This window comes from Lacerta agilis, chromosome 14 (genome assembly GCF_009819535.1).
Source record: "Lacerta agilis isolate rLacAgi1 chromosome 14, rLacAgi1.pri, whole genome shotgun sequence".
In the NCBI taxonomy this organism is placed as follows: Eukaryota; Metazoa; Chordata; class Lepidosauria; order Squamata; family Lacertidae; genus Lacerta; species Lacerta agilis.
The window spans coordinates 35,614,518-35,638,466 of NC_046325.1; the positions used below are offsets into that span (position 1 = coordinate 35,614,518).

Here is a 23,949-nt window from a genome sequence, read left to right on the forward strand (position 1 = left end):
AGGTTCGATGTCCATCTGTCATGCATGATCTAGTTGAGATTCCTGCATTGCAGGGGGTTGGACTAGATGACCCACAGGGTCCCTCCCCACTCTACAATTCTATGATTCTATGCTTGTTTAATTAGCTAAAGGCCTCCGTGAAGAGGAAAGTTTATGCCTGGTGCCTAAATATATGTAATGAAGGCACCAGGCAGGCCTCCCTGGGAAGAGCATTCCGCAGATGGGGAACTCCCACAGAAAAGACCCTGTTCTCATGTTGCCACCCTCGGGACCTTTCGCGATGGTGGGCACACAAAGAAGAGCTTCTGATGAAGACTGCAGGGTCCAGGAGGAACTCAGAAAGAACTCTGCCTGTCTTCTGGTGGGTTCCCACCAATACCTCCACTCCGGACATTCCGAACATGCAACTTTGTGCATGGCTATTGAAGAGTTTTCATTATGACTTTTTGGAGAGATGATCCCAATGCACTTTGGGCATTCTTGTGCTGGTGAAGAGACCAGCGCGGGAACTGGATCTAGGCAGCAGTCAGAGAAGGTGGGAGAGAGGCGGTTAGAGAGGCTCCAGGCGGGCAGGCGAAAAACACCCCTCTTGTAACTCCCTCCCTCCTCTAACCCTGCAGGGTGGATCAGGCTTTGAAGCAGCTTTCGGAGATCAAGGAATCGGAGCGGCGGCTAAGGACCCTCGAGACGCAGGTATGAAGAGTGGAGCTGAAAGGTTGGGAGGTCTCAGGCTTCAGGGCTTCCTACCCCATGGCAGCAGATAAGCAGAACAAAGGAAAGGGAGTCTTCTTTCCAGTTAGAAACATTAATAATCACAGTGAGAGAACAAAGAACACATCCCCTAAAAATGGTGGTGCTCCCAGTTAAGGAATCCACCCCCTTCTGGCCCTATTAATCTATGTCTCTCCTAGTCTTGTAATCTGAGTTTGTACCCTCTGTGCTTTCTGTTCCGCCACTTTCTGAGCTCTCTGTGATTTTGGAGAAGGGTGTGTGTGAATGCTTTCCATAGACTGTGAATCTGTTGAGTCTCTCTCTTCCAGTGTTTCTTCTCCCAGCTGCTCCCTATCCAGTATTTCCCAGCTTCTGCCTTCTGAACCATGCCCCTCTGCAAACCACTGTTCCAAATCTATACCGTCCCCCCTGCTCCTGGGAAGATTCAGGATCCGGAGCAGGAGCAAGGGGAGGGAGAGGCTCCCACCATTCTTCTTCAGTGCAGTCCTCCTCAGCACGGTCCCTGACAGGAGGAAGGAAATGGGAAGCCACTAGGAGATGATGAGACACACAGCTGTTCTAAATGGGAGGAGCCAAAAGGTGGGGAGTTGAGGCAAAGGGAGGGGGGAGATTGGGTGTGTCTGTATTTGTGTTGAGGGCCTAAGACAGCAGCTTTCTGATTTGTCCCACCCCCTGTGACATCATCTTCCCACCATTTCTCCACTTGCTTCCACTAGATGGAGTACTGCACCAATGCTCTGTCGTGGATGGTGGATGTCTTGGCCCAGAGTGACATTGCGAAAGGGAGGCAGGCTCCTCCCACTCAGAAAAAGGGTAAGTATGCAATGATCCTGCCAGTACACTAAAGCCCGATTCTATCTCTATATGTGGGAGGGTGGCTGGGGGTGTAGAGGGAAAGTAATTTGGGCTTTAGTGCTGGATAACTCCTCCAAAGTTCTTGGTAGGCATTCTGTTATCGCTCATACTTACATGGCTTCCACATTGCCTGAACCGTTTCCTTTTTCTTTTCCCTTCCCAGCCAAGTTACCACCCTTAAAACAGATGTACATGTTTTTCTGTCCTGTGGGGGGAAATACTCTGGGAAGGTTCTGCATATTTCAGTAAATTTTCAATGTGGTTTAGATTCAGTTGGGGAAAAGTAGACTTGTGCTTGGTGCCTATTGGCTAGCACTCGTGACATTACGAACACATCTCTCCAACGATTACCATTACCATCCCCCCAGCTGCCGTGGAGTTTTGCAGCTGGTTTAAAATGCTCTTAATACTTTTTGTTGCAAGTGGAAGGATAACTACACATATGCATAGAAGCATCTCTCTCTCTCTCTCTCTCTCTTTTAAATATGGACAGTCTTGGAGGGTTAAGACTTTCTATGCCAAAGGCCAAAGCAGACACTTTGCCCAGCAGACGCAGAAAACAACTGCTGCTTAAATATAAATTTGTATCCACACTATGTACGCTCAGTCAGTAGTTGTTGTGCCCTGGAAGCACATCAACTATGTTCTAATCAGATTATCCTATTGTTCTTCAGAAGCGAGCTCAGGGAAGAAGCCTAGTCCTGCTGTTTTGCAGCAAAATCCAGTTGTGCACAGCACTGATTGCCTGGCGGCTGTGATGTCACAGTCCCACCCATCCTTCTATCCCTTGAGTGGTGTTACAACATTTTAGGACTTGTTTGTGCATTTTTTTATTTTTTAGATGCACCAAGGTGAACATTTCTGGTGCTTAGAAAAGCGAAACAGAACAGCTTGCTGGACGGTAGCAAGACTTAATGGAATCAGTGTTTAAACCACTATCTGCCATTTGAAACTGAAGACAGCTGGGAGCTATTCTAACCGTGCAACGGGGTTGGGGTGGGGAACCTGCAGCCATCACAATTAGAAATTCACATGCTGCTTTCTTTCCTTGCAGCCTAAAATTCTCCATGGAACCTCCGAGAAGAATCAGCCCTTTTTCCTGAAGAGAGGTGAATTGCTCTGAACAATTGCCACTCACAGAACTCCAGGTGAAGTGGGCAGAGCCTTGGGTACCAGACGCTTTGCCACAGATGATGGGGAAAATTGGAATTTCCCATTGTCCTGGGCAGTCTGCCTGTCAATGTTTACAGTGGAATAGAAGATAGCCCAGAACCAACACCCACTTTCACTTGAAAACATTGCTATAGACTATCTACACACCTGTAACTTCTCAGACGTGCTAAGGTTCTTGAATCAACAATTCTTGTTTCTGTTGAACCATTCAGGACTTCTTCCACTCAGGCTGAAGAACTTAACTAGGAGACTATGGAGAGAGAGAGAGATGGTTCAGATTTCAAGTTGGTCATGAACTTGGCCTGTTTCAGTCTTTAATTTCTATTTCTGCAAATGGGGAAAAGAATGACCTACCTCTCAGGGTTGCTGTGAGAATGAATGATACATGGACAGTATAAAGAAACCTCTGCAAGATGGAAGTGCAATATTATAATTATATTTTACATGCAGGCCAGAACATCAATCAGCTGCTGACTCCTTTTGTTAGATTTTTTTTAAATGACATGCTCTTTATCCTTGTGTGTAATTAACAAGGGTGGGTAGGACAATTGGGTTGTTGTTTTCATTATTAAAAAAATAAAATAAAATACTTGCATTATGCTTCTGGAAGACAAGCTCCCTTTCAGAAAGAATGATTATGGCAATGTGTCCTTCAGATTAAAAGAAAAGAATGTTTTCTTGTATGTTTTGATTTGTGAATGGCCTTCCTCCCTGAACGAAAACTGTTAATGGAGGAAGGATATTTACACATTAAAACACCCTAAACAAGAGCCAGATTTCCTCCCAAACCCCATCAAAAATGCAGCTTTCATTGTCCAAGAATTACTACTTTGTCTAGTGCTGCTAGAGAAGTATTATGCAGTGGTGTTTGATCGTTCTCAGGACTGCAGCAAATAACAGAAGGAAACTGCTGTGCTCTTTCATAGATTTTGATATTTTGTAATAGATTAAAATGCATTTGATAAAATAATAATAATAGTGTTAATAAAACATGTTCTAGAAGCCTATGTTAGAACTAGAGTTCTTGAAAATCATCATGGTAAACTTCCCCGAAGTCTAAAAAGAAAGGGCTTTAGCTTTTCGAACATGGGGCAAAATCAGTGAAAAGAGAGAAATAAAGTCTGCTTCTACCGTCAGAATTCTCAGTTTGTGAACCGCACCCTCCTCTGCTGTTAAGAGACTGCTGGTGTCTCTTTGCACCCTGTCATATGCTCTATTAATCTGTCGTTTTTCTTTTGTTAAAGAAAAATAAGTCTGATCTACTGTAGGCAGCCTTAGGCGCCATATGCACTTCATGTTGGGTGCATGTTTACACTGTGTGCCCTAGAAACAAGATTCACTCACCCACTCAAGAAGATTTCACTTCCAGAAATGCTGGAGAGGGAATTAAATCCTGAGGTATTACAATACAGTACTAGCACATTGGAGACTGTGTACACCGCTGTACATTTTAAGCATAAGACTCCCCTCCCTCTCCCCCAAACCATGTCATGCTGGTAATATTACACTGGGGAAATTATGTTGAAATATACTTTGGAAATGACTTTTGGAGGGTCCATGAACCTGAAAGGGAAATTTACCCTATGGCTGGCCCCGCCGTTAGGCAGAATGAAGCAGCAGCCCCCAAAACTGTGCCCCCGAAGCCCCTTGCTGACTTACATTCTCCTGCGCTCATACCAGGGTGATGATGGCTAGTTGTTGCTGTGCTATCTTGCCTAGTTGCATTGGCTCCCAGTATACGTTTCTGGGCACAATTCAAAGTGCTGGTGCTGACCTTTAAAGCCCTAAACGGCCCCGGCCCAGTATACCTTAAAGAGCATCTCCACCCCCATCGTTCAACCCAGACACTGAGGGCCTTCTGGCTGTTTACAGGGAACCAGGCAGAGGGCCTTCTCGGTAGTGGCACCCGCCCTGTGGAACGCCCTCCCATCAGATGTCAAGGAAATAAACAACTATGACTTTTAGAAGACATCTGAAGGCAGCCCTTTTTAGGGAAGTTTTCAATGTTTGATGTTTTATCATGTTTTTAATATTATGTTGGAAGCCACCCAGAGTGGCTGGGGAAAGCCAGCCAGCTAGGCAGGGTATAATAATAATAATAATAATAATAATAATAATAATAATAATATTCTCCCAACACACCACCGGCAGCAGTGCCATCAGGGTCAGACCAGTCAGCCCAGGCCACATACTCCAGCAGCCATCTTGCACACAAACACACATGTTGCAGTGCTCATGGGGGCACTTGCCAGCCGCTGCCGCATTATTACAGCATTTCCGTGAGCCGAGTAGGTGCCAGGCAGAGCAGCGAGTTTGCATGACATCAAGGCCTTGTGAGGATGGAGCTGTGTGGGTTACATGGCTTGATGGAGTTGGCTGTCCTGCTGGGAAGTGTGAATGTCAACTGCAGATAGTCCAGCTGGCTTCTGCATGTGACACTGAGGGAGGGCACCTTTTTGCCTTGGGTAGCAAAAAAAAGGGGGGGGGGAGGCGTGGTCCTGCTTTGCCCTGTGCTTTTGCAGCATTTTTGTTGGCTCCATACAGAATAACTCCTTTTCTTGTTTCCCAGGGGGTGCTTTCTTGGTCTCATAACATTAGGGATCCTATTAAGAGGCTGCTTTTGCATTCTGACACTTCCATTGGTCTTTCTGAGGAGTGTATAGGAAGCAAGGCACAGCAAACTGGACTAAATAAGCATAATAACAGTAACAACCAACGGATGCTATTTTGCCACACAGCCACTTCCACCGGAGCAGATTCCAACTGGGCGCCCGCTGGGGAGAAGAGAGGAGAGAGGCTGCCCTAGACTCGTCCTCGGAACGCATTCGCAATGATCAGCGCTCAGCGTCGGACTTCTTTCGGCAGAGCGCTCGCTTGGAAGCATCATCTCGCGTTCCAAAATCATAGAGATAGAAAAAGTGTAGAGTAATGCGCACCGCCAGAGAGCTGTCGGATTGGTTTGGAATATTTCCCCGTTGCCTCGCTAAACTGACCTTTGCTGCTGGCTAACTTAAGTTGTGCTTTTGGAGGGGTGGGTAATTCTTGACGAAAAAAAAGGAAACCAGCCCACCACAACGGTACCAAGGAAAGATAGCAGCCTCATGGAGCCATGCACCGCCGTTCTAGCAGTGAATATCATTCTCATTTCCAATTCCACCCTTAGAGATGACAGACGATAGAGCGGCGCCGCTTTGCGCCCAAGAGAGAATCCCGACCAATGGTGGCTTTTAAAAAAAACCAAAAACCCAAAACTCAAAACGAAACCCGAAAGTTTACGCTTCGTGTGACTCTTCCCTTTCCTGTCTCTATTCCCCGTAGCGCGTGCTTTGCGGATCAGGGCAACGTTCTGCCTCGACTTCAGCTGGCCGGGCTTGGATACACTTCCGGTTATACGACCGGAAAAGGCGTCATAGCCCTCCTTCAGACTTCCTGCTTAGGGACGAACTTGCTGAATGTGGGTCCTCGTTTCTTCTGCAGGGCGTAGCAACAACAGTGGGGTGGTCTTCCTCTTTCAGTGCAGGAGGGCCAGCTCCTCTGTCTGGACAGGAGGACCCCCTGAGAAATACAAACCTAAATTCTCCTTCCTTTCTTTTTTTGTGCCAGCTTATATTTGTTAAAAGAGACCAGGCATTTTGAGGTACCTGCTGTTTCAGGTGCATTTCAGTGGGGCGCAATTTTTGCTCCTTGTGAGAAGTGGTCTCCTTCCTCAGCAAACATCCCATACAGACAGACAACCCAGTAGAGAGGGTGTGGTTTATGTTCCTCTCCTCTAAACTCTTGCCACTACCCAAAGTTAAATATAGGTTCGCTCATGATAACTCTGGGATTCAGATATTTGATTTCCTCTCCTTATTGGCACTTTTAGGGTAGTTCTCACATGCCAACCCTTGTTTTCATTTCACCAATCTCTCTCACCTTCTCAGAACAATACATGATTTCTAACACAGCCCTCCTGTCTAGAGTTCAGGAGCCAAGTTTTCTCAGTAGAACACGTTTCTGGTGGTATCTACTGTCTCTTGGAAAATAGGAAAATTCTAGCCCCACCTCCCCCAATTATGGATAAACCATTGAGAATTGGGAAGATTTGTGAGAATCATCAAAGTTTTTTTTTTTAACCAAACAAACCCCAAACCATTTTTTTTCATCCGCAGGCTGCCCAGTGCCATGCGGTGCCTCCTCGTCAGCCAAGACAAGCGACATGATCCAGTTCTTCTGCCTGATGGTGTGACTGTGGTTCTGGGCAGGGGACCTGAGACACTCGTCACTGATAAAAAATGCTCCCGGACACAAGGTGAGTAATTTTTCTTTCGTTAGGAATTTTTGTTTTCCTGCTAATACAATCCCCTCCAATCATTGTGCTAATGTTGAGCTTTCTGGGATTCTTTGTACAGCATTTGACAGATTTCTCCTTCCTGTTCATCCCTTTGATTGGGTCACTCTTGGGGTCACAACCTTCCACGTTCCGCATGTCAGCAGTGGGCAGGGCCAGATGCAAAAGCAGATGCAGCAACAAATATAATATAGGTATAATAGGCTGGTTTCCATGCAGGCTCACACTCCTCAATGCAGGCAAGCAAGAGGTCTTGTCGAGAGTTGAAGGATACATTCCAGCCAGGCAAACAGCAGTAGGCCTGGTGAGATGTGTGGCCTGAAGAGTAAAAATATTTAGGCTTCTGGTATATGACTAACTCAAGTGACCCTATAGCCTACACCAGACATGTTCAACTGGTCGACCACGATAGACAGGTGGATCCCCTGGTGATCCTGGTCGATCGTCGGATCCTTATCGATCGCGAGCTTAGAAAAACTTCAGAATGAATGTTTCCGCCCCCGCCCCCCTCACTCTGTCCCTCTGTTGCGCCAAGTGGGCGGAGTTCAGTGTTTTATCATTACGGTGTGCAATACGGTGATTGACTTTAGTGGTGCGTGCGTTTGTTATGGGTGGAGTGTGAGATGAGTGAAGTATTTCATTCTCCCTTAAAAAAAACAAAAACTCAACAACTCTCATCTCCCCCACAAAAGCTCAAGAACTCTAGTCTCCCCAAAGAAAGCTCAACAATTCTGGTCAATCCTCAGTGACAATTGGTAGATCACTGCCAGTTTTTTTACACTGGGAGTAGATCGCAGTCTCTTGGGAATTGGATGGGCCTGGCCTACACTCCTTTATTAGTAATGCTCTACTTTCCTGGAACTCCTCCAAGTGAAGTTATGTGGTTTTTTTCTTTTTGTTCTGCCTAACTGCACCCCACGAGTTTAATGTCTGCTGCTCTGCGGGAGCCACAGAACGAAAACAGAACTAAGTGCAGATACGGATGACAAATCTGAGAACTTCCCGGGGGGAGAAGGTAGTTGCAAAAGTTCCCATGCATCAGGAACTACAGAGAGCCAGTGCGGTGTAAATGTCCGCCATGCTGGACAGGTCAAGGAGACTTGGGCTCAAATCCCTGCTGGGCCAGTCATTAACTTACCCGCCTAGAACTTGCCCTGCAGGGTGGTTGTGAGATTAAAATGGAGGTGGTGGAGATGTGAAATCCACATATTCTACTTTGAGCCCCCTTGAAGGAAAAACGGGATGCAAGTGAGATCAATACCTGCCCTTTCAATACCAGCTTCTAGAAATGCTACCTTCCCTGATGCTTGTGCATGCCTTTCCAGCCACTGGGGCCGGCCCTGTCATTGGGCAAAGCGAGGCAGAAGCGGGAGAAGCAGCAATAGCACTTTCCCAACCACAATCCTGTCAACACGCACACACACACACACACACACTTCACCACCTTATTGCTTCTGAGCTGGTGATCCAAATTCTTAGCTGCTCCACCCTGACAACACACATTGTAGGAAATGGAATGATCGCTACGATGGGATGGAGAGCAGGCAGTACCTTTGCCAGTGGAACTCTGCATGCCTTCCCTTCGCCTGCTTTGCCAGTGGGAGGCTTTCATCTTTCTTTACTTTTCCTTTCCACTGCTTTCTACCCATTTTTCTACCCATTTTCCATTTTGTAGATAACATGTTTTATTAAATTTCCACAAATTTCACATAAAATCCCAGTGCATAATATATTTTTTTCTTTTGTCGACTCCCCATCCCATTATCCGTGGTGTTGTTTTTTTTAAAAAAATTCCGTGGTACTTATTTCTGTTGAATAATTAGAGATTATCGTATTATGGTTATGATATAAAAGAGTGAAGATAGGATTCAGCAGTGAGATAGAATACAATAATCTCGAATTATTTCTCCTTTCTACCCATTTTCATTTCCCTCTGGTTTCTTGATACTGCTTTTTTTTTAAAATTACTTCCTCCATTTTCTCTTTCCTCCTTTTGCCTTTCTTCCTCTCCCTCCCCACCCACCCATAATTCCTTTAAAGGAAAAAGAGAAATAAGACCAGCAGCACCACTTCCAGTTCTGATTTAGTGTTATGAATTAATGTACCCAGCCTGATTGATTCCATGTGTGAAATCTGGGTTTTCTGGACATGCCTTGCGGGTTTAACCAGCCCTGTTTTCTCTTCCTGTTTCCTCGCAGTGGAGTTGCTGGCCAGTTATGCCTATAGATCCGTCCGAGTCACGCAGGTAAGACGGGGAGAGTTCAGATTGTCCCAGTTCCGAGCCTTTTGTGTGTGCGGCTCTGCTTCGTATGGGAGCCTTGTTTCCCTAGGAGGGTGAAGCAGCTGCTTCTGGGTGTCTGGATGCAGGTGGGCCCCCTAATGTATTGGTGTGTTGGCAGCGAGGGGTGAACCCCACATCGGTGGAGGAGATACACCTGCGTTGTGGGGACAGCACCACGCTCCAAGAGGGAGAGACTCTGTGCTTGGTGAACGGGCTGTATCCCTATCGCATCCGCTTCGAGGAAGTTTCCTGCTCCCCAAAGAAAACCCTGGTGGAGTTCTTCAGTCCCCGGCGCCCCCTGAAAAAAGAGGAGGACGGCAAGGCAAAGCCAGCCAAGCGGCCCAAGACCTCCTCTCCTTCTGAGGACGAGGAAGACGACGACGTCGACCCCTCGGTGGTCGAGAAATTGAGGCAGCTGCAGGAGACAGCTGCACAAGCGGAGCGGGCGCAGGTCCGGTCTCCCCGGCAGCTGCACCTCTCACAGCTGGCCCCCCAGCCTCAGGACTCCTGGGAGGACCATGGCAAGCTCCTGGTCTTCACAAAGAAAGGGGTGGTGCCCAGTGCCAAAGTAAGGACTTCAGCTCTCAGCGGGAGCTGGCATTGCTTCTTGTGGGCTGTGTTAGAGTTGTTTAGGGCCATGTCTTAGCTGAGGCTGATGGGAATTGTAGTCCAAAACACCAGGAGAACACAGGTGGCAGGAGGCTGCTTTGGGGAAACGTTCTGGTTCCATCTTGCGCCCCCACCCTGTCCCCTTTTTTAATGTAAGAAGGGCAATTTTTTTGCATCACTTGTCTGGAACCGTAAGCAGAAAGTCAGCTTGAAATAACTAAAACATCATAAAATGGTAAAATTGTAACACGGGGCAAATAACCAGCGCTGAATAAAACTCAACTCTCTGTCAAATTAACTCTCTAATTGTTAACGTTGAGGTCTGTTTGTTGTATTTTGTAGCTTATTTTTGCCACAAGATTCTTCGGGTACTTTTTTTTTATTTTTAGAAAGACGTGATGCAAATGTCTTAAGTAAAACATCTACAGGACATCATCTGGGCAGGTTGGGCAATATACTCTTCAACCAGGCCTTTGGCTAAATAATATTCTGCAGCCTTTTAAAACGTGTTGTCCTGTGTCCTGTGCAGGCTCACCTTAGAGATCTTGGTAGGGGTACTCTAAACCAGGAAGTGGGGAAGCAGTGTTGCTTTGCGGGATAGATGGAAGTTGAGGCTTGACCCTCTTGCTGCCTCTTTGCCTAGGTTGCAGGTTTCGATCTGGACGGGACCATAATCACCACACAGTCTGGGAAGGTGTTTCCTACGAGCCCTGATGACTGGAGGTGAGTGTGGGGCGGAATACCAGGGAGGCAGGGGAGGGGAGTGGATTATGGGCGGCTAGCATGGTCCATGGCAAAACCTTTGTTGATCTAGGTGCAGAGAGGCCCGAGTTCAAATCCCCCACAACCATGAAGCTCATTCTGTCAGCCCAGTGCACCTCCCAACAGTTAATGTGTGGGACAGGCATGGGAGGGGGGGAGAGTCACCACATATGCCACCATGGACTGCTTGGAGGAAAGATAGTGGGGGGGGGTAATAAAAGTGAGACTGTGACCTAGTGGTTAGAGCACCAGGCTCGGACAAGGGAGACCTGTGTTCATTTCCTTCTTTTATTCCATTTCACAACATGTATATACCACTTTATTGTAATAAAACCTCAAAGTGGTTTATGAAAAGAAGCTGAGGACACTGCCTTAATCTCCTTGGAGGAAGGGCAAGCTAAGGAATGTAATAAATAGAAGGAAGAATATTCCTACTCATATGGGGAAAGTGAGAAGAACTCCCTGGTTGTGGTTGTGATTCCTGCATTGCAGGGGGTTGGACTGGATGGTCCTTGGGGGGTCCCTTCTAACTCTACAATCCTGTGATTCTAAAAGAGTGACATCAGGCTTCTTTTGTAGGGCGAAGGCACTAAAACAGGGGCTTGTGCTGGTGTTTCTGCGTTGTGCTTTGCACTCTCACCCTAATGTCATCTATCGCAACGTGCCATCGGCACTGGGATCAAACGTGGGCCTCCAGCTGCTTTTTTTGGACTACAACTCCCATCATCCCTAGCTAGCAGGACAAGTGGTAAGGGATGATGGTCAACTGTAATCCAAAAACAGCTGGAGACCCAAGTTTGGGAAGCCCTGCTCTAGATGAAGTTGGACTACAACTCCCATCATCCCTGAATGGCCAGGTTGGCTGAGGCTGATGGGAGTTGGTATCCAGCAACCCCTGGGGCATCACAGCCTGCCTGGGTTAGGGAAAGCAGCACTCAATCATTGCCCGTCACCCCTTTCTGTTTTGCAGAATCCTGTACCCTGAGGTTCCCCGCAAGCTGAAGCAGCTTCAGAGCGAGGGGTACAAGGTAATGCACCTTCCCCAAACCACGTTACTCGCTCTAGCTTCTCCTCTCCTCTCCTCTCCTCACCCCACCTCACCTCTGTGTTCTTCTCTCCTGCATCTCTGCCCTCTCTTCCTCACCCCTCTAACCGGGCAGGTTGTGATCTTTACCAACCAGATGGGCATCAGCCGTGGGCGCCTCAGGCCCGAAGTTTTCAAAGCCAAGGTGGAAGCAGTGGTGGAGCGGCTTGGCATCCCCCTGCAGGTGAGTTGGAGCAGGGAGGACTGTGTATCTCCCAGAATGCTTTGCAAAGAGAAGCTATACATTGAGCAGGGGGAGTGGGGTGGGCTTTGGAAGCAAACGTTTTATGGTATAAGTGCCGCCTGCGGAATAGAAAAGGGTGGGTTTGTGTATGTGTGTGAGAGAGGAAGAGAAGAAGAAGAAGAAGAGTTTGGATTTGATATACCGCTTTTCACTACCCGAAGGAGTCTCAAAGCAGCTAACATTCTCCTTTCCCTTCCTCCCCCACAACAAACACTCTGTGAGGTGAGTGGGGCTGAGAGACTTCAAAGAAGTGGGACTAGCCCAAGGTCACCCAGCAGCTGCATGTGGAGGAGCGGGGAAGAGAACCCGGTTCCCCAGATTACGAGTCTACCACTCTTAACCACTACACCACACTGGAAGAGGAAGAATGGAAATGGTTTACAGATAAATTGCAAACAGATAGAAACATTAGCAGGATTATTGTAATAACCTGCAGTTTCATAAGAGCATATATTTAAAGTAGATAATTAATTGAGCAAATTAAATGAATTTGGATATGCAGAAAATATTTTAAAAATTTTTTAGGAACCGCAGAAAGGGGGGGTGGAAGGAAGTCAAATTTTGAAATGTTAAATTGTTTGTAAAACTAATGAAACGTATGAACTTGAAAATTATAAATAAAAACTTTTTTAAAAGAGAGAGAGAAAGAGGAAATAAAGCCGAAAGAGTTAAAAACAGGTGATGGGCTTTGGGGGCTCCAAGGGCCTTGTGGGTAACTGCCCAGGGGCCACGTCCTAGCAGTGGACAGGGACGAAGTGACATAAACAGATAATCCACACGCATACATGCATCCACATGCTCTCCCCGACATTCACAGACAGCCATAGAATCGTAGAGTTGGAGGAGACCATGAGGGTCATCTGGTCCAACTCCCTGCGATGCAGGAATCTTTGGCCCAGCATGGGGCTTGAACCCACGACCCTGAGATTAGGAGTCTCATGCTCTACCAGCTGAGCTATCCATTTACACCTCCTCTCCCCCAGCACTCTCTCTTTCTTTCTTTCTCTCTCTCTCACTCTCTCTCCTCCCTAATCTCTCTTTCTCTTCTCTCCCCATCCCAGCCCCCACAAATTTGCAATGGGGGGGGGGAGATCTCATTCCCAAACCTAAGTCCCTCAGTTGCTGTTCTGCTGTAGTTTCCAGGGATTTGCAGCCACGTGCAAAGATCAAGGCGATGCAGAAATCGAAATGGTGATCTGTTCCCATTTCCCAGCAACTTTTATATATCTCTCCTCGTCACCCATTGGGCACAGGATGGGGCTCAGCCAAAGTTGCCGGGTGTCAGTAGAGACACCCCAGACTTTGGCCCAGAGATGTTTGGCCAAGGAAGGGAAGGAGAGGTTGAAAACAGTATAAAATTAAAATGGCAGGATGTTTTTCATCTGGACAAGGATGGGACAATGTCACCCTGCTAACATCCTTTCCCTCCCAGGTCTTCGTGGCGACTGGTTCTGGCGTTTACCGCAAACCTGTCCTCGGCATGTGGGAGCACCTGTGCAAGAAGGTGACTTGAGACTTATGTATTGTGACTTCGCTGTTAGTTTCATTTTCCGTACTCTAGTCATTTTGCATTGTAATTGGTTGGGAGCGAATTTTCCGCCATCCACTTATTTTGGTTCCACCGTGCCTCATATTTCAAATACATTGGTTGTCGAACGGCTTGGCTCCTGAACAAATCGGCTCCCAAATGCCGCAAACCCAGAAGTGAGCATTCCGGTTTGCGAATGTTTTTTGGAAGCCGAACACCCGACGGGGCTTCCGCGGCTTCCGATTGAGCGCAGGAAGCTCCTGCAGCCAATCGGAAGCCGGTCCTTGGTTTGCAAACGGTCTCCCAGAACGGATTAAGTTCGACAACCAAGGTACCACTGTAGGTTGCTGAAGGTTACTTTAATCGGTTAGGTTGCATTTTTCCCCAGTGTGGCTGGTTCAGATTGTTACGGGGGTGGGTAGTGGGTCGTCTGTGTTGTTGATTTTGTCGTCCGCCTTGTGTATGTAGAAAGGTAGCATACAAATTTGAAAGGAAAGTAAGAAGGTACAAGGGTGCAGAGGTGTGGGAAGGAGAGAGAAAGAGAGAAAAAGAGAGAGAAAGAGAGAGAGACCTCTATATAACCACATGTCTTGACTTCCCACCCTTCATTCCCATACTCTCTTCCAAGGCAAACGGTGGCCTAGAAGTATCTTTGCAGGAAAGCGTCTACGTTGGAGGTGAGTCAAACACTCAGGCTGAACTGGGAATCCTAAGAGCTAGTGGCACCCACAGGGAAATAGAGCACAGAGGCTGCAGTGTTGCACAGTTCCTTTTCTTACTCTCTGCACAAGCCCACCCTTTCTCTACCTCTTGAGCTCGTTTTATTTATTACATTTATATACCGTCTTCACCTTGCAAGGATCTCAAGGTGGTGTGCCTGGTCCCCCCCCTCCTCCCCATCACAACAAACAACCCTGCGAGGTAGGTTGTTAGGCTAAGAGATGGTGGCTGCCCCGAGGTCACCCATGGGGGAGCGGGGATTCGAATCCGGGTCTCCCAGGCCCTAGTCCAACGCTCCTTAACCATTTCGCCACACTGGTGATTCGTAGGCAGCCCGGAGAGCAAGAACACGCAGAGGGCCGCATGAAATTAGGCCGAGGGCCACACTCCCCACCCCAGCGCTATGGGATGCCATTCTCTGTATAATGAGATGACGGGTGCAACTGGCTTAGTACCTTCATTTGGTGGGAGCAAGGAACAATTTCAAGCTTGTGTATCTCCACTGCAGGCAGAGGTGTTGTTTCTGTGCTTCCCCTACTCCGAATTTACATGCCCCAGTTGTGAGCGTTAGCAGTGATCTGTTGAGTTTTCCACCTTGTGCTGCTGGATGTGTTTTCATAGCTCCTCCTCCCCCCCCCAATAGATGCAGCTGGGCGACCACCAAACTGGGCCCCGGGACACAAGAAGAAGGATTTCTCATGCAGTGACCGCTTGGTATGGGATCAATTCTTCTCTTTCCTGTCATCTCCTTCAGTTTCCCATAACCACGAAACGGAAAATTTGGCCACCCTGGATTAAAGAACAACTGCCCTGGTTTAGCATCCACTATTTCCCCTCTTCTCTTCCGCCAGGTTTTTTTAAAAATTTATTTCAAAAAGAATTTACGTACTGCCATTTATATTCTGCAATATCAGGGCGGCGTACAGAAATAAAACATTGAAACAAGTGTGTAATCATGAAACAGTGCAGAGCAGTCATTGCCATCAACCTGGTCGTATGCGTTGCCCTCTTGTTTTTACTTATGAAAGATGCGATTGCTGTCATGGAAATGCTGTTCAGGACTGTATTTTGTGCCCAGGGAACTACTAGATACACAGAACTTGCCTTGTATCATCCTTAGGATATCAGCATTCAGCCCAAAGCCAAGTTTCTAGCACTCATGGAATTCCTCCTTTATTTTTTCCCCGCTGGTTACGATTGCTTCAGGTTGCGTTCATCACGGGATAGGAATGCGCCAAACCCAGAAGTACCAGAACGGGTTACTTCCGGGTTCGGCAATTCACGCATGCGCAGACGTGCAAAATGACATCACACGCATGCGCAGAAGCGCCGGATCGTGCCCCGCACATGCGCAGACGCGGCGCTTCAGGTTGCAGACCTTTCAGGTTGCGAATGGGACTCCAGAATGGATCCCGTTCACAACCAGAGATACCACTGTATTAAAAACCTTTCTACCCCACCTCTCCTTCAAAAGTTCAAGGTGGCAGGTTTTAATAGTCCTTCACTGAAATCGGGGGGGGGGGGATGCCTTTCATATCATTTTCTCCCTCTACCACCTTTCTTGATGTCCTCAAATCCCACAGATAATTTGGAAACCTGAAGGTAGACCCAGAATGCAGTTCTAGCTTGGATTTTGCCCCAATTCTATCCTCCGTGTTAGGCAAGTTGTATATCCACCCACCTAGTTACACAGCTAGTTTGCATGTTCTTTTCCAGTTTTAAAATTGGCGAAGGTGGGAGGTAGTTGGAGGTCTTAGGTAGTGATGTTAAATTCTCAAGAATAATCTTTTGGAGAATATTCTCGATTAATAAGAATATTAGAGAATTTTCATTTAAAATAGGAGAATATTCATTTTAATGCATTGACAGTGATATAAATTTAATGCCTTGAAAATGATATAATTAGTTAATATACATGTTTATTTCATGGGTAAACTTGTTCAAACGGCAACCAAAAACTGTACAGATACTTTTATTCAATGGGGCAATGCAGTGAATTCACATTCTTTGATTTTTTGCACCAAACTTGAAATTGAAAATTCAGCGTGAATGACTCACGTTAATCACTAAACCTGCCACTAACCATATATTTCCCATCAACTTTGAATTCTAATTATGTTGTGTATATATACAATGTAGCTTTTAAAGTAAAAGGAATATATAAAAAAACTCAGGTCCATTACCTGAGTACGTTCTCTAACAAGCATATCTACATGGTACAGTATTTTCAGTGCAACACTAATAAAATCAATATAAAGTTTAAAATAAATGCTATTGCTTCCAGAAAATAAGGGGTTCTTTCATTAGAATTTACAGTTTGTGGAGAATATTCTCTGGAGAATTTTCTATCAGAGAATATTCTCACACTTGCAGTGAAGCGTTTGAGCTGGAAAAAGGAAAAAAAGTTGTACTGATGTGCTTTCTACACAAAAGTCTGGGCTGGTATCGGCAGCCCACATCGAGCACCTAGCAGCCACCTACTAGCCAACCACCATACATGCGCTATTGCTGCCTTCACTAACCAGTTGTGCACCAGATGTTTTAGAAACACAAAAAGATGTGTTTGTGTATGGTATGGAACTCATGGGCCTGAGAATTTCCTCTTTCTCTTTTTGAAACGAGTTGCTAGCCCTCACGGTGCAGAGTTGGGGGGGGGGGCAGACCTGAAAATATGTAGGCAGAGAAATCTTAGAAGTAAACGGGGGACTAAGAAGGGAAGTGAAGGCAGAGCTTCAGTGCCCCTTATCCCTTCCTGGTGGCGTACCTATCTGGAGTATTTTATTACCGGTCTCCTCGTTCTCTCGATCCTAGACAGAGGATTTCAAACCCTTCGGCAAGTCTGGAAGCAAATGACACAGGATGAGCAGGCCGAGATGCAAATTGCACGTACTCTGTGTACTTTTGTTGTGGCCACGGAGTGTTGTGCATTCCGGCTGCCAAGAGTACAAACCGTCCTCATCTGCTCACGCTTTTCCCTGGCTCCTTCCCCCACGTTAACAGCTCTCCCTTCTGCCTGTCCTCACAGTTCGCTCTGAACGCCGGGCTTCCCTTCCGCACCCCCGAAGTGTATTTCCTGGGCTGGAAAGAGCCACCGTTCGTACTCCCCAGCTTTGATCCGGTGAATGATTTCTCTTTAATTCCTTTTAGAGCCGGGCTCGCTTTTGGTTTCCGTTCATATAGAAATCGGGTGCTGCCTTTTTGCGTGCCGTATTTTGCAAAATCTGGCAAAACGATCTTTGCAGGTTGATATTTGAAGGGTGAGAGGGGGCTTTTGAGTCTGAGAAAGAACGGGTTTCCCTAGGACTACCTAATGAGCTCATGGCAGAGGGCGAGAGTCAAATTGGGGGGGGGGGGGTTGGATTCTCGCCAGCAGTCTCTTAGCCCTGGGATGGGGAAACCTCTGGCCCTCCACATATTATTGGACTCCAACTCCCATCAGACCCATCTAGCAGGGCCGATCAATGGTCAGGGACGCTAGCAATTTAGTTCATCAACATCTGGAGGGCTACGGGTTCCTTGCTCCTGCTGTAGGAAATCTTTGTTCAAAGATATGGCCGAACCCAGGTCCTCTTTATTGGGGACAAGTGCCGGGGCAGGGAGAATGATTGCTGAACAAAAGAACACCTTTAATAAACCTCCAAAGAAAGTTACTGGAAAGGTTTGCCTGTAGCTGCTTGTGGTTCCCCACTTCCAAGATTTGTGGGAAGCTGAAGGCAAAAAAAGTGTTGCATGCCAGCATGTTCTCTGCCTACCGTTTAAAAAAGGAAAGCCATGTGGGTGGCAGGACCAGAACTAAACTGTGGCTGAGCAGTGGGCTTGCCTGCTAGTCAGTTAAGCAGCTTTTGAGTCAGCAACTGTGATTTATTTATTTTTGCTCAGAAAACCTGCACGTAGTCACCTGGCTATTCTTGCAGAGTTTTACATTTGCATCATTTTAGCACCTTAATTCCAATTTAGAGTGTGGATTCCCCCCTTTCTCTTCCCCCACTGAAATTGGGCCCAGCAAGATCTGCAAAAGCAGAGTGTTTAATAGGCGCAGCTGACAGACTTGCCTAACACTATTACATACAATGTCAGAGTCTCTGTGTCTGTTATATTCATACATTTGCCATTATCGTCTCCTCTTACACAGCGAACGCTGGACCCCAAGGCACGGCTGTATGATCCCCCAGACGCTTGCCTGACCTCGTCCTCCCCAGAGGTGGTTGTAGCTGTTGGCTTCCCTGCTGGTGAGTGGCCATTCACACCTTCCTTATCCAAGCCTCGTTTTCCAAAACTTTGTGAGAAAGGTTCCTCCAGTCTCAAAAGTGTGCATGGGGAACATGATGCCCTTCCCTGGGGAGTTTCCATGCGCTTCAGTTTCCAACTGGAGTTTAGCTTTTTGCTAGGTAAACCCAGAACTGTTTGTCAGGCTTTTTCCTCCCTCAGTTAGTCAAAAGGCTGGGGGAATTAGGCTCAGGATGATGGGGCTGTGCTTTCGCTAGAAAGGCTTCTGCTACAGAGCAGTAGAATTGGGAAATAAGGCACCTTTCCCAACAGCCCAATTGGATGTCAGGCTTCAGGGGATCGGCTTCCTCCCCCCCCCCCCCAATGACTGCAGACAAGCAGAACAAAGGAAAAGGAGTCTTCTTACCAGTTAGAAACTTTAATAATCACAGCGAGAGAACAAAGAACACATCTCCTAGTCATGGCGGTGCTCCCAATTAAAGAGCCCACCCCCTTCGGTCTCTATGAAACTATGTCACTTCTGCATCTCGTAATCTGAGCTTGTTCCCTCTGTGCTTTCTGTTCTGCCACTTTCTGAGCCCTTTTCGACTTTGGGGAGGGCGGTGGAGGAATGCTGTCCAGAGACTGTGAATCTGTTAACCCTCTCCCTTCCAGTGTTTATTCTCCCAGCTGCTCCCTATCCAGTATTTCCCAGCTTCTGCCTTCTGAACTATGTCCCTCTGCAAACCACTGTTCCAAATTTATACTGTCCTGCTCCTGGGAAGATTCAGGATATGGAGCAGGGGGAGGGGGAGGCTCCCACCTTCCTTCTCAGTGCAACTCTCCGCAGCATGGTCTCTGACATTGGATCGGGCCAGTGGCCCATTTAGTACAGCATCCTGCTCTCACAGTGGCCAACCAGGTGCCTGCAGGAAACCCACAAACAGGACCTGAGCACAAGAGCAGCACTCTCCCCTCTGTGGTTTCTAGTTACTGGTATTCAGAAGCAAACTTCCCCTGACAACGGAAGCAGAACACTGGGTTAGTAGCCATTGGCGTCTGGCTGCTAACCAGAAGGTTGGTGGTTCGAGCCTAGCCAAGGACAGCTTTCAGCAGGATTCTTGAATTGCAAGTGGTTGATGACCCTCAGGGTTACCTTCCAACTATACAATTCTAAAATTCTGTAGCCTTATCTTCCACAAATTCATATTTTAAAGCCGTTCAAGTATGCACTTCTCTGAAAAGAGCAAGGTAGCTTAAGGCTGAAGCAGTTTCTCTTTTCTCTGGCGGGCACTTCCAGTAGTCGTAAGGCAGAGAAATCGGCTAGTTCAGAAAGAAAAGGAGGGCCTTGTGATAGTCAGGGATGTTGCGAGGACAATGAAGGGAGCAGAGTATGAAAGCTGTGTCTGCATCAGGGACCTTTGAGATGGATGCAAATATTTCTAGCAAAGTGTACGGTGCCACAACTGACGTTGGGTCAAAATGCCTGGGAAACGCTGCTCTACCCTGTTTTATCTTTTAACCAGTGTTTGAAACTCCCATTGTTCTCAACACACTTTGCAACAGGGAATTTCATTAGCGTGAGCAGTTTCTGAGCAGCACTAAGATTTCAGATTAAAACTGCAGATTGGAAGGAAAGGAGGACCTTTTTCTGCCTCCCCTACTTCCAGCTTCTCTCTGAAGACTGGAGAAGAGACCCTCTTAAGAATATTAGGGGGGGTGGGCAGGGGAAGGACTAGAGCACGTGAAAAATGAACATGATGTTTTAGTTGCAGTTCATTCATTTTCAGCTATGTATTCTTGTTATAGGGACGGTGGTGGCACTGTGGTCTAAACCACAGAGCCTAGGACTTGCCGATCAGAAGGTCGGCGGTTTGAATCCCTGCGACGGAGTGAGCTCCCGTTGTTCGGTCTCTGCTCCTGCCCACCTAGCAGTTTGAAAGCACATCAAAGTGCAAGTAGATAAATAGGTACCGCTCCAGCGGGAAGGTAAACGGTGTTTCCGTGTGCTGCTCTGGTTAACCAGAAGCAGCTTAGTCATGCTGGCCACATGACCCGGAAGCTGTTTGCGGACAAATGCCGGCTCCCTTGGCCAGTAAAGCGAGATGAGCGCCGCAACCCCAGAGTCGTCCGCAACTGGACCTAACGGTCAGGGGTACCTTTATCTTTACGTATTCTTGTTACAAAAAAAGTGTGCCTGGACATTCCGCTGTTGTGGCCACAACCTAGGCTTAAGGTGCCATTTAGCTCCTATCTTTCATATCTCAGATTCTAACACTTTTTTAACACCACTGTCTTATTCTCTCGCTCCAGCTGGCAAGTCAACTTTTTTGAAGCGACATTTGGCCTCTGCTGGTTACACCTACGTCAACCGGGTAAGTAGGAGACGGCGGCTGCATGGGAGTAAGCCCTGCTGAATTCAAGGATAGCCCTGCCTGTTGTCTTCTTCTTTCTCCTCCTCCTCCTCCCTCCTCTTGTAACCCATCCTCTCCCACTCTTTACAGGACACACTTGGCTCGTGGCAGAAGTGTGTGGCTGCGTGCCAAGCAGCACTGCAGGCAGGGAAGAGCGCAATAGTGGACAACACTAATCCGGATTTGGAATCCAGATGCAGGTGAGGCTTCTCTGGTCAGCAGATGCGGTGATGTTGCTCCTCCAGCAGGCTGGAGGCTTCCAAAATTCTCCCAAAAACCATTGTGCCCTTTCCCGCCACCAGGTATATTGAGTGCGCCAAGGAAGCCGGTGTTCCCTGCCGCTGTTTCCTTTTCACTGCTTCATTGGAACAAGCCAAGCATAACAACAGAGTGAGTAGCTTGCTAGGAAAGTTATCAAAAAGCTTCCTGCTCTTTTTCTCCAGAGGAGGGACCAGATCACCTGTTTGAACTCATGTTCCCCACTCTTCTGCTTTCACCCCAGTTCTGGAGAAATAAATCAAGACTGCAAAAGGATTTCTCTCTCTCGTATAGTCAGACTTATCATTAGCCAAACTGTCAGGCTGCCCTGATGCCTTCTTCTCTGAGAACTGTACCACAGGGTGACCCATGGGAGACCTTGGTTTCTTAGGGAGCCCTGAAGCGAGCCACCTGTCTTTGGAGAAGTGCCCTGATGGACAGAATCAATAGTTTAATAAATGAGAGCCCTGGGATTTAGGCGAGATGGTTGGATTTTAGCCCCTGCATTTCCAAATTGTTAAGGGTTGAGGCATCTGTGACCCTCAGCCTAATGTCATGTGACATGGAGGGAGCACCCATTTGTGGCACATCACTGGCATATGGTCCACTGCCAAAAATTACTTCATCCCTGCTCTAACTCAACAACCTAAGACTGTGACGTGTACCTCTTTTGGCCTCTCTCAGAAGTGATGTACAGCATTATTAACCTGCAGTATCTTATAGTCCAAACTACTCTGAAAGTGAAGTCTGGATTTCTGTTTACTCTGATGTGTTGTGGGACACATTTTAAATAGGTTGCTACTTGACATGTGCCCCCAAGCTCCTGGAGTTTCCTTTTGTCTCTTTCCAGTTAGTGCTGCCTTCCCTGTGTTTTGCTTTGTTTTCTTCTGTCTTTCTGTTGTGCCTAATAATCAAAGCACATCCTTCATGAACTTACCCAGTCCTCTTTGATAGCTGTGTAGGCTGTGGGCCAGCGTAGATTAACTGTGTGCTGTGGGAAGCACTTCTGAAGTGGATCCTCCTTGTTTCTTCATGGTCTGACACCAGCCAGCTTGCCCCAAAGGGGAACATCCCCATGTCCTGTTCAAATCAGCAGCCTCCAGAATGACTAGAGAGCAACCTCTTTTCTTTTTCATTTCAGTTCCGGGAAATGACGGAAAAGGGGCATGTACCCGTGAATGATATTGTCCTGAACAGTTATAAGTGAGTTTCTGAATTACTTATAGGAGGGAGGGGAGCGTGCGGTGAAATGGGGAGGGGAAAAGGGTGCAGATACCACGAAACTAATGAATCTTAAGCTTCAGGTGCCCTAATCCCACAGTGGCCCCAGAAGCAACTGTGGGCCATGCTGCTTAATTTTTTTGGGTCTAGTAGACCCAATCTGAGTCGCACAACTCAAATTGATTTTTTGTTGTACAGTACTCTATATACTTAAGCAATCCCAAAGTTTTGAGAGTCAGTAGCACAGATGCTGTAAAGGTGTGGTGATCTGTTGTGGAACAACCCCATTGAAGAAGATAGTGGTGGTTGCCCAGACCTCGTTGTTGGTTGCGAGGCCGCCCCCTCCCCCATAACAGTTAAAGCTCCGGGGGCCCCAAATGTAGGTCCGGCCACTGATGGGGAAGGCTGTTCCTGTACCGCCACCCTGATTTCTTTGGCACCTAGCCGGCACCCTCTAAAGAATGCAGAAAGCAGAATTGGACACTTGCGATGAACAAACTATATTTTGTTGTGTTTGTTATGCACAAATATTGCACATTCCCGTCACCCAGATCTCACTTGATAAAAACAAGCAAACTACTAGCTCTCAAGGTGGTTTGTGTGGAAACAAAGGGGAAATGGCCTGTTTTGAACTTCAACTCTGAGATGAACTGTGGGGGATTAGACACTTCTCACCCAAGTGAAAATATATGCACTTAACACTAACTTAGTTCCAGAAAATAGGCTGAGGAATGAATAGGTTACCTCTCTGAAACATCACTTAAAACTGGCTCTCTCTCTCTCTCTCTTTGCTAGGAATAAGTTTGTGGAACCATCGTTGGACGAGGGTTTCTCTGAAATCCTCAAGATTCACTTTGTGCCTCAGTTCGCGGATTCTCAACTAGAGTCACTTTACCGGCAATTTTCTGAGGGATGACAATGTCCTGCGATTTGCACCCATCTGCCAGAGCCTTTTTTAATGTACCTCTCTGCTGCCAAAGAAAGGTATACTTATGAAGTGTGACGGCTCCCCCTGCTGGTCAAAGGGGAACCTCGCTTTGGGCTGGAGAACGTCCTCAGGCTGTTTGAAAATGGGAGTGGAGACTGTATAATAGGATTCCCTTTTCCCTTGTGAAAAGGCATTTTAGAAACCATGAGAAATAAAAGTTTTGGAACACAAACGGTTGTCCTCTTCTTTTTCAGGTGAGAGCTATAGGCCTCTCTGTCACCAAAATAAAGCCAGAATGGGAAATTTACATTAAGACTTGTTTTTGGAAACAATTCTTCTATTGGGCTAGCGTGCCTAGAACTACGGGGAACAACAGTTAGAGAAGGATAAAAGACTGGTGACAAATTAGCTCTTCCTGCTGGAGAAGTTCTAGTCTGGTTATACCTATTCCCTGCCCCTCAGCAGAGCTGAAGTTGCACACCAGATAAGGAAGGGTGATGAAATTAAATGTGAAGTTGAGAACTGAAATGTACTTGAAAGCATCACTTTTTTTGTATGAGCCACAGAGTAGGCAACTCCAAAGAGGCCCTTTCCATTTACTGCA

At 47.0% G+C, this 23,949-nt stretch overlaps 2 protein-coding genes across 3 annotated transcripts in view; both read left to right on the top strand.

Annotated features, from left to right (window-relative positions):
* The window catches only part of TRPM4 (transient receptor potential cation channel subfamily M member 4), a 32,906-nt gene extending 30,176 nt beyond the window's left edge, over nucleotides 1-2,730 (top strand). The window contains exons 23-25 of the mRNA XM_033169193.1: nucleotides 621-693; nucleotides 1,449-1,545; nucleotides 2,642-2,730. Of these exons, the coding sequence (XP_033025084.1) occupies nucleotides 621-693; nucleotides 1,449-1,545; nucleotides 2,642-2,646 (175 nt within the window). The 3' untranslated portion in view covers nucleotides 2,647-2,730. The remainder of the gene's footprint in view (nucleotides 1-620; nucleotides 694-1,448; nucleotides 1,546-2,641) is intronic.
* A 3,425-nt stretch (nucleotides 2,731-6,155) lies between these two features.
* PNKP (polynucleotide kinase 3'-phosphatase) lies at nucleotides 6,156-23,572 on the top strand. Of its 2 annotated transcripts, none has more exons than XM_033169194.1 (17): nucleotides 6,156-6,214; nucleotides 6,912-7,051; nucleotides 9,289-9,335; nucleotides 9,490-9,939; nucleotides 10,624-10,703; nucleotides 11,713-11,770; nucleotides 11,903-12,010; nucleotides 13,503-13,574; nucleotides 14,227-14,275; nucleotides 14,962-15,032; nucleotides 17,344-17,436; nucleotides 18,451-18,547; nucleotides 20,838-20,899; nucleotides 21,029-21,138; nucleotides 21,241-21,328; nucleotides 22,338-22,399; nucleotides 23,213-23,572. In XM_033169194.1, coding segments are annotated over exons 1-17 (1,710 nt in total). In that variant the 5' UTR covers nucleotides 6,156-6,212; the 3' UTR covers nucleotides 23,334-23,572. The 2 variants fall into 2 exon arrangements, with proteins under 2 accessions (XP_033025085.1, XP_033025087.1); XM_033169196.1 differs by lacking the exon at nucleotides 6,156-6,214 and adding an exon at nucleotides 6,221-6,397.
* The last annotated feature ends 377 nt before the right edge of the window (nucleotides 23,573-23,949 follow it).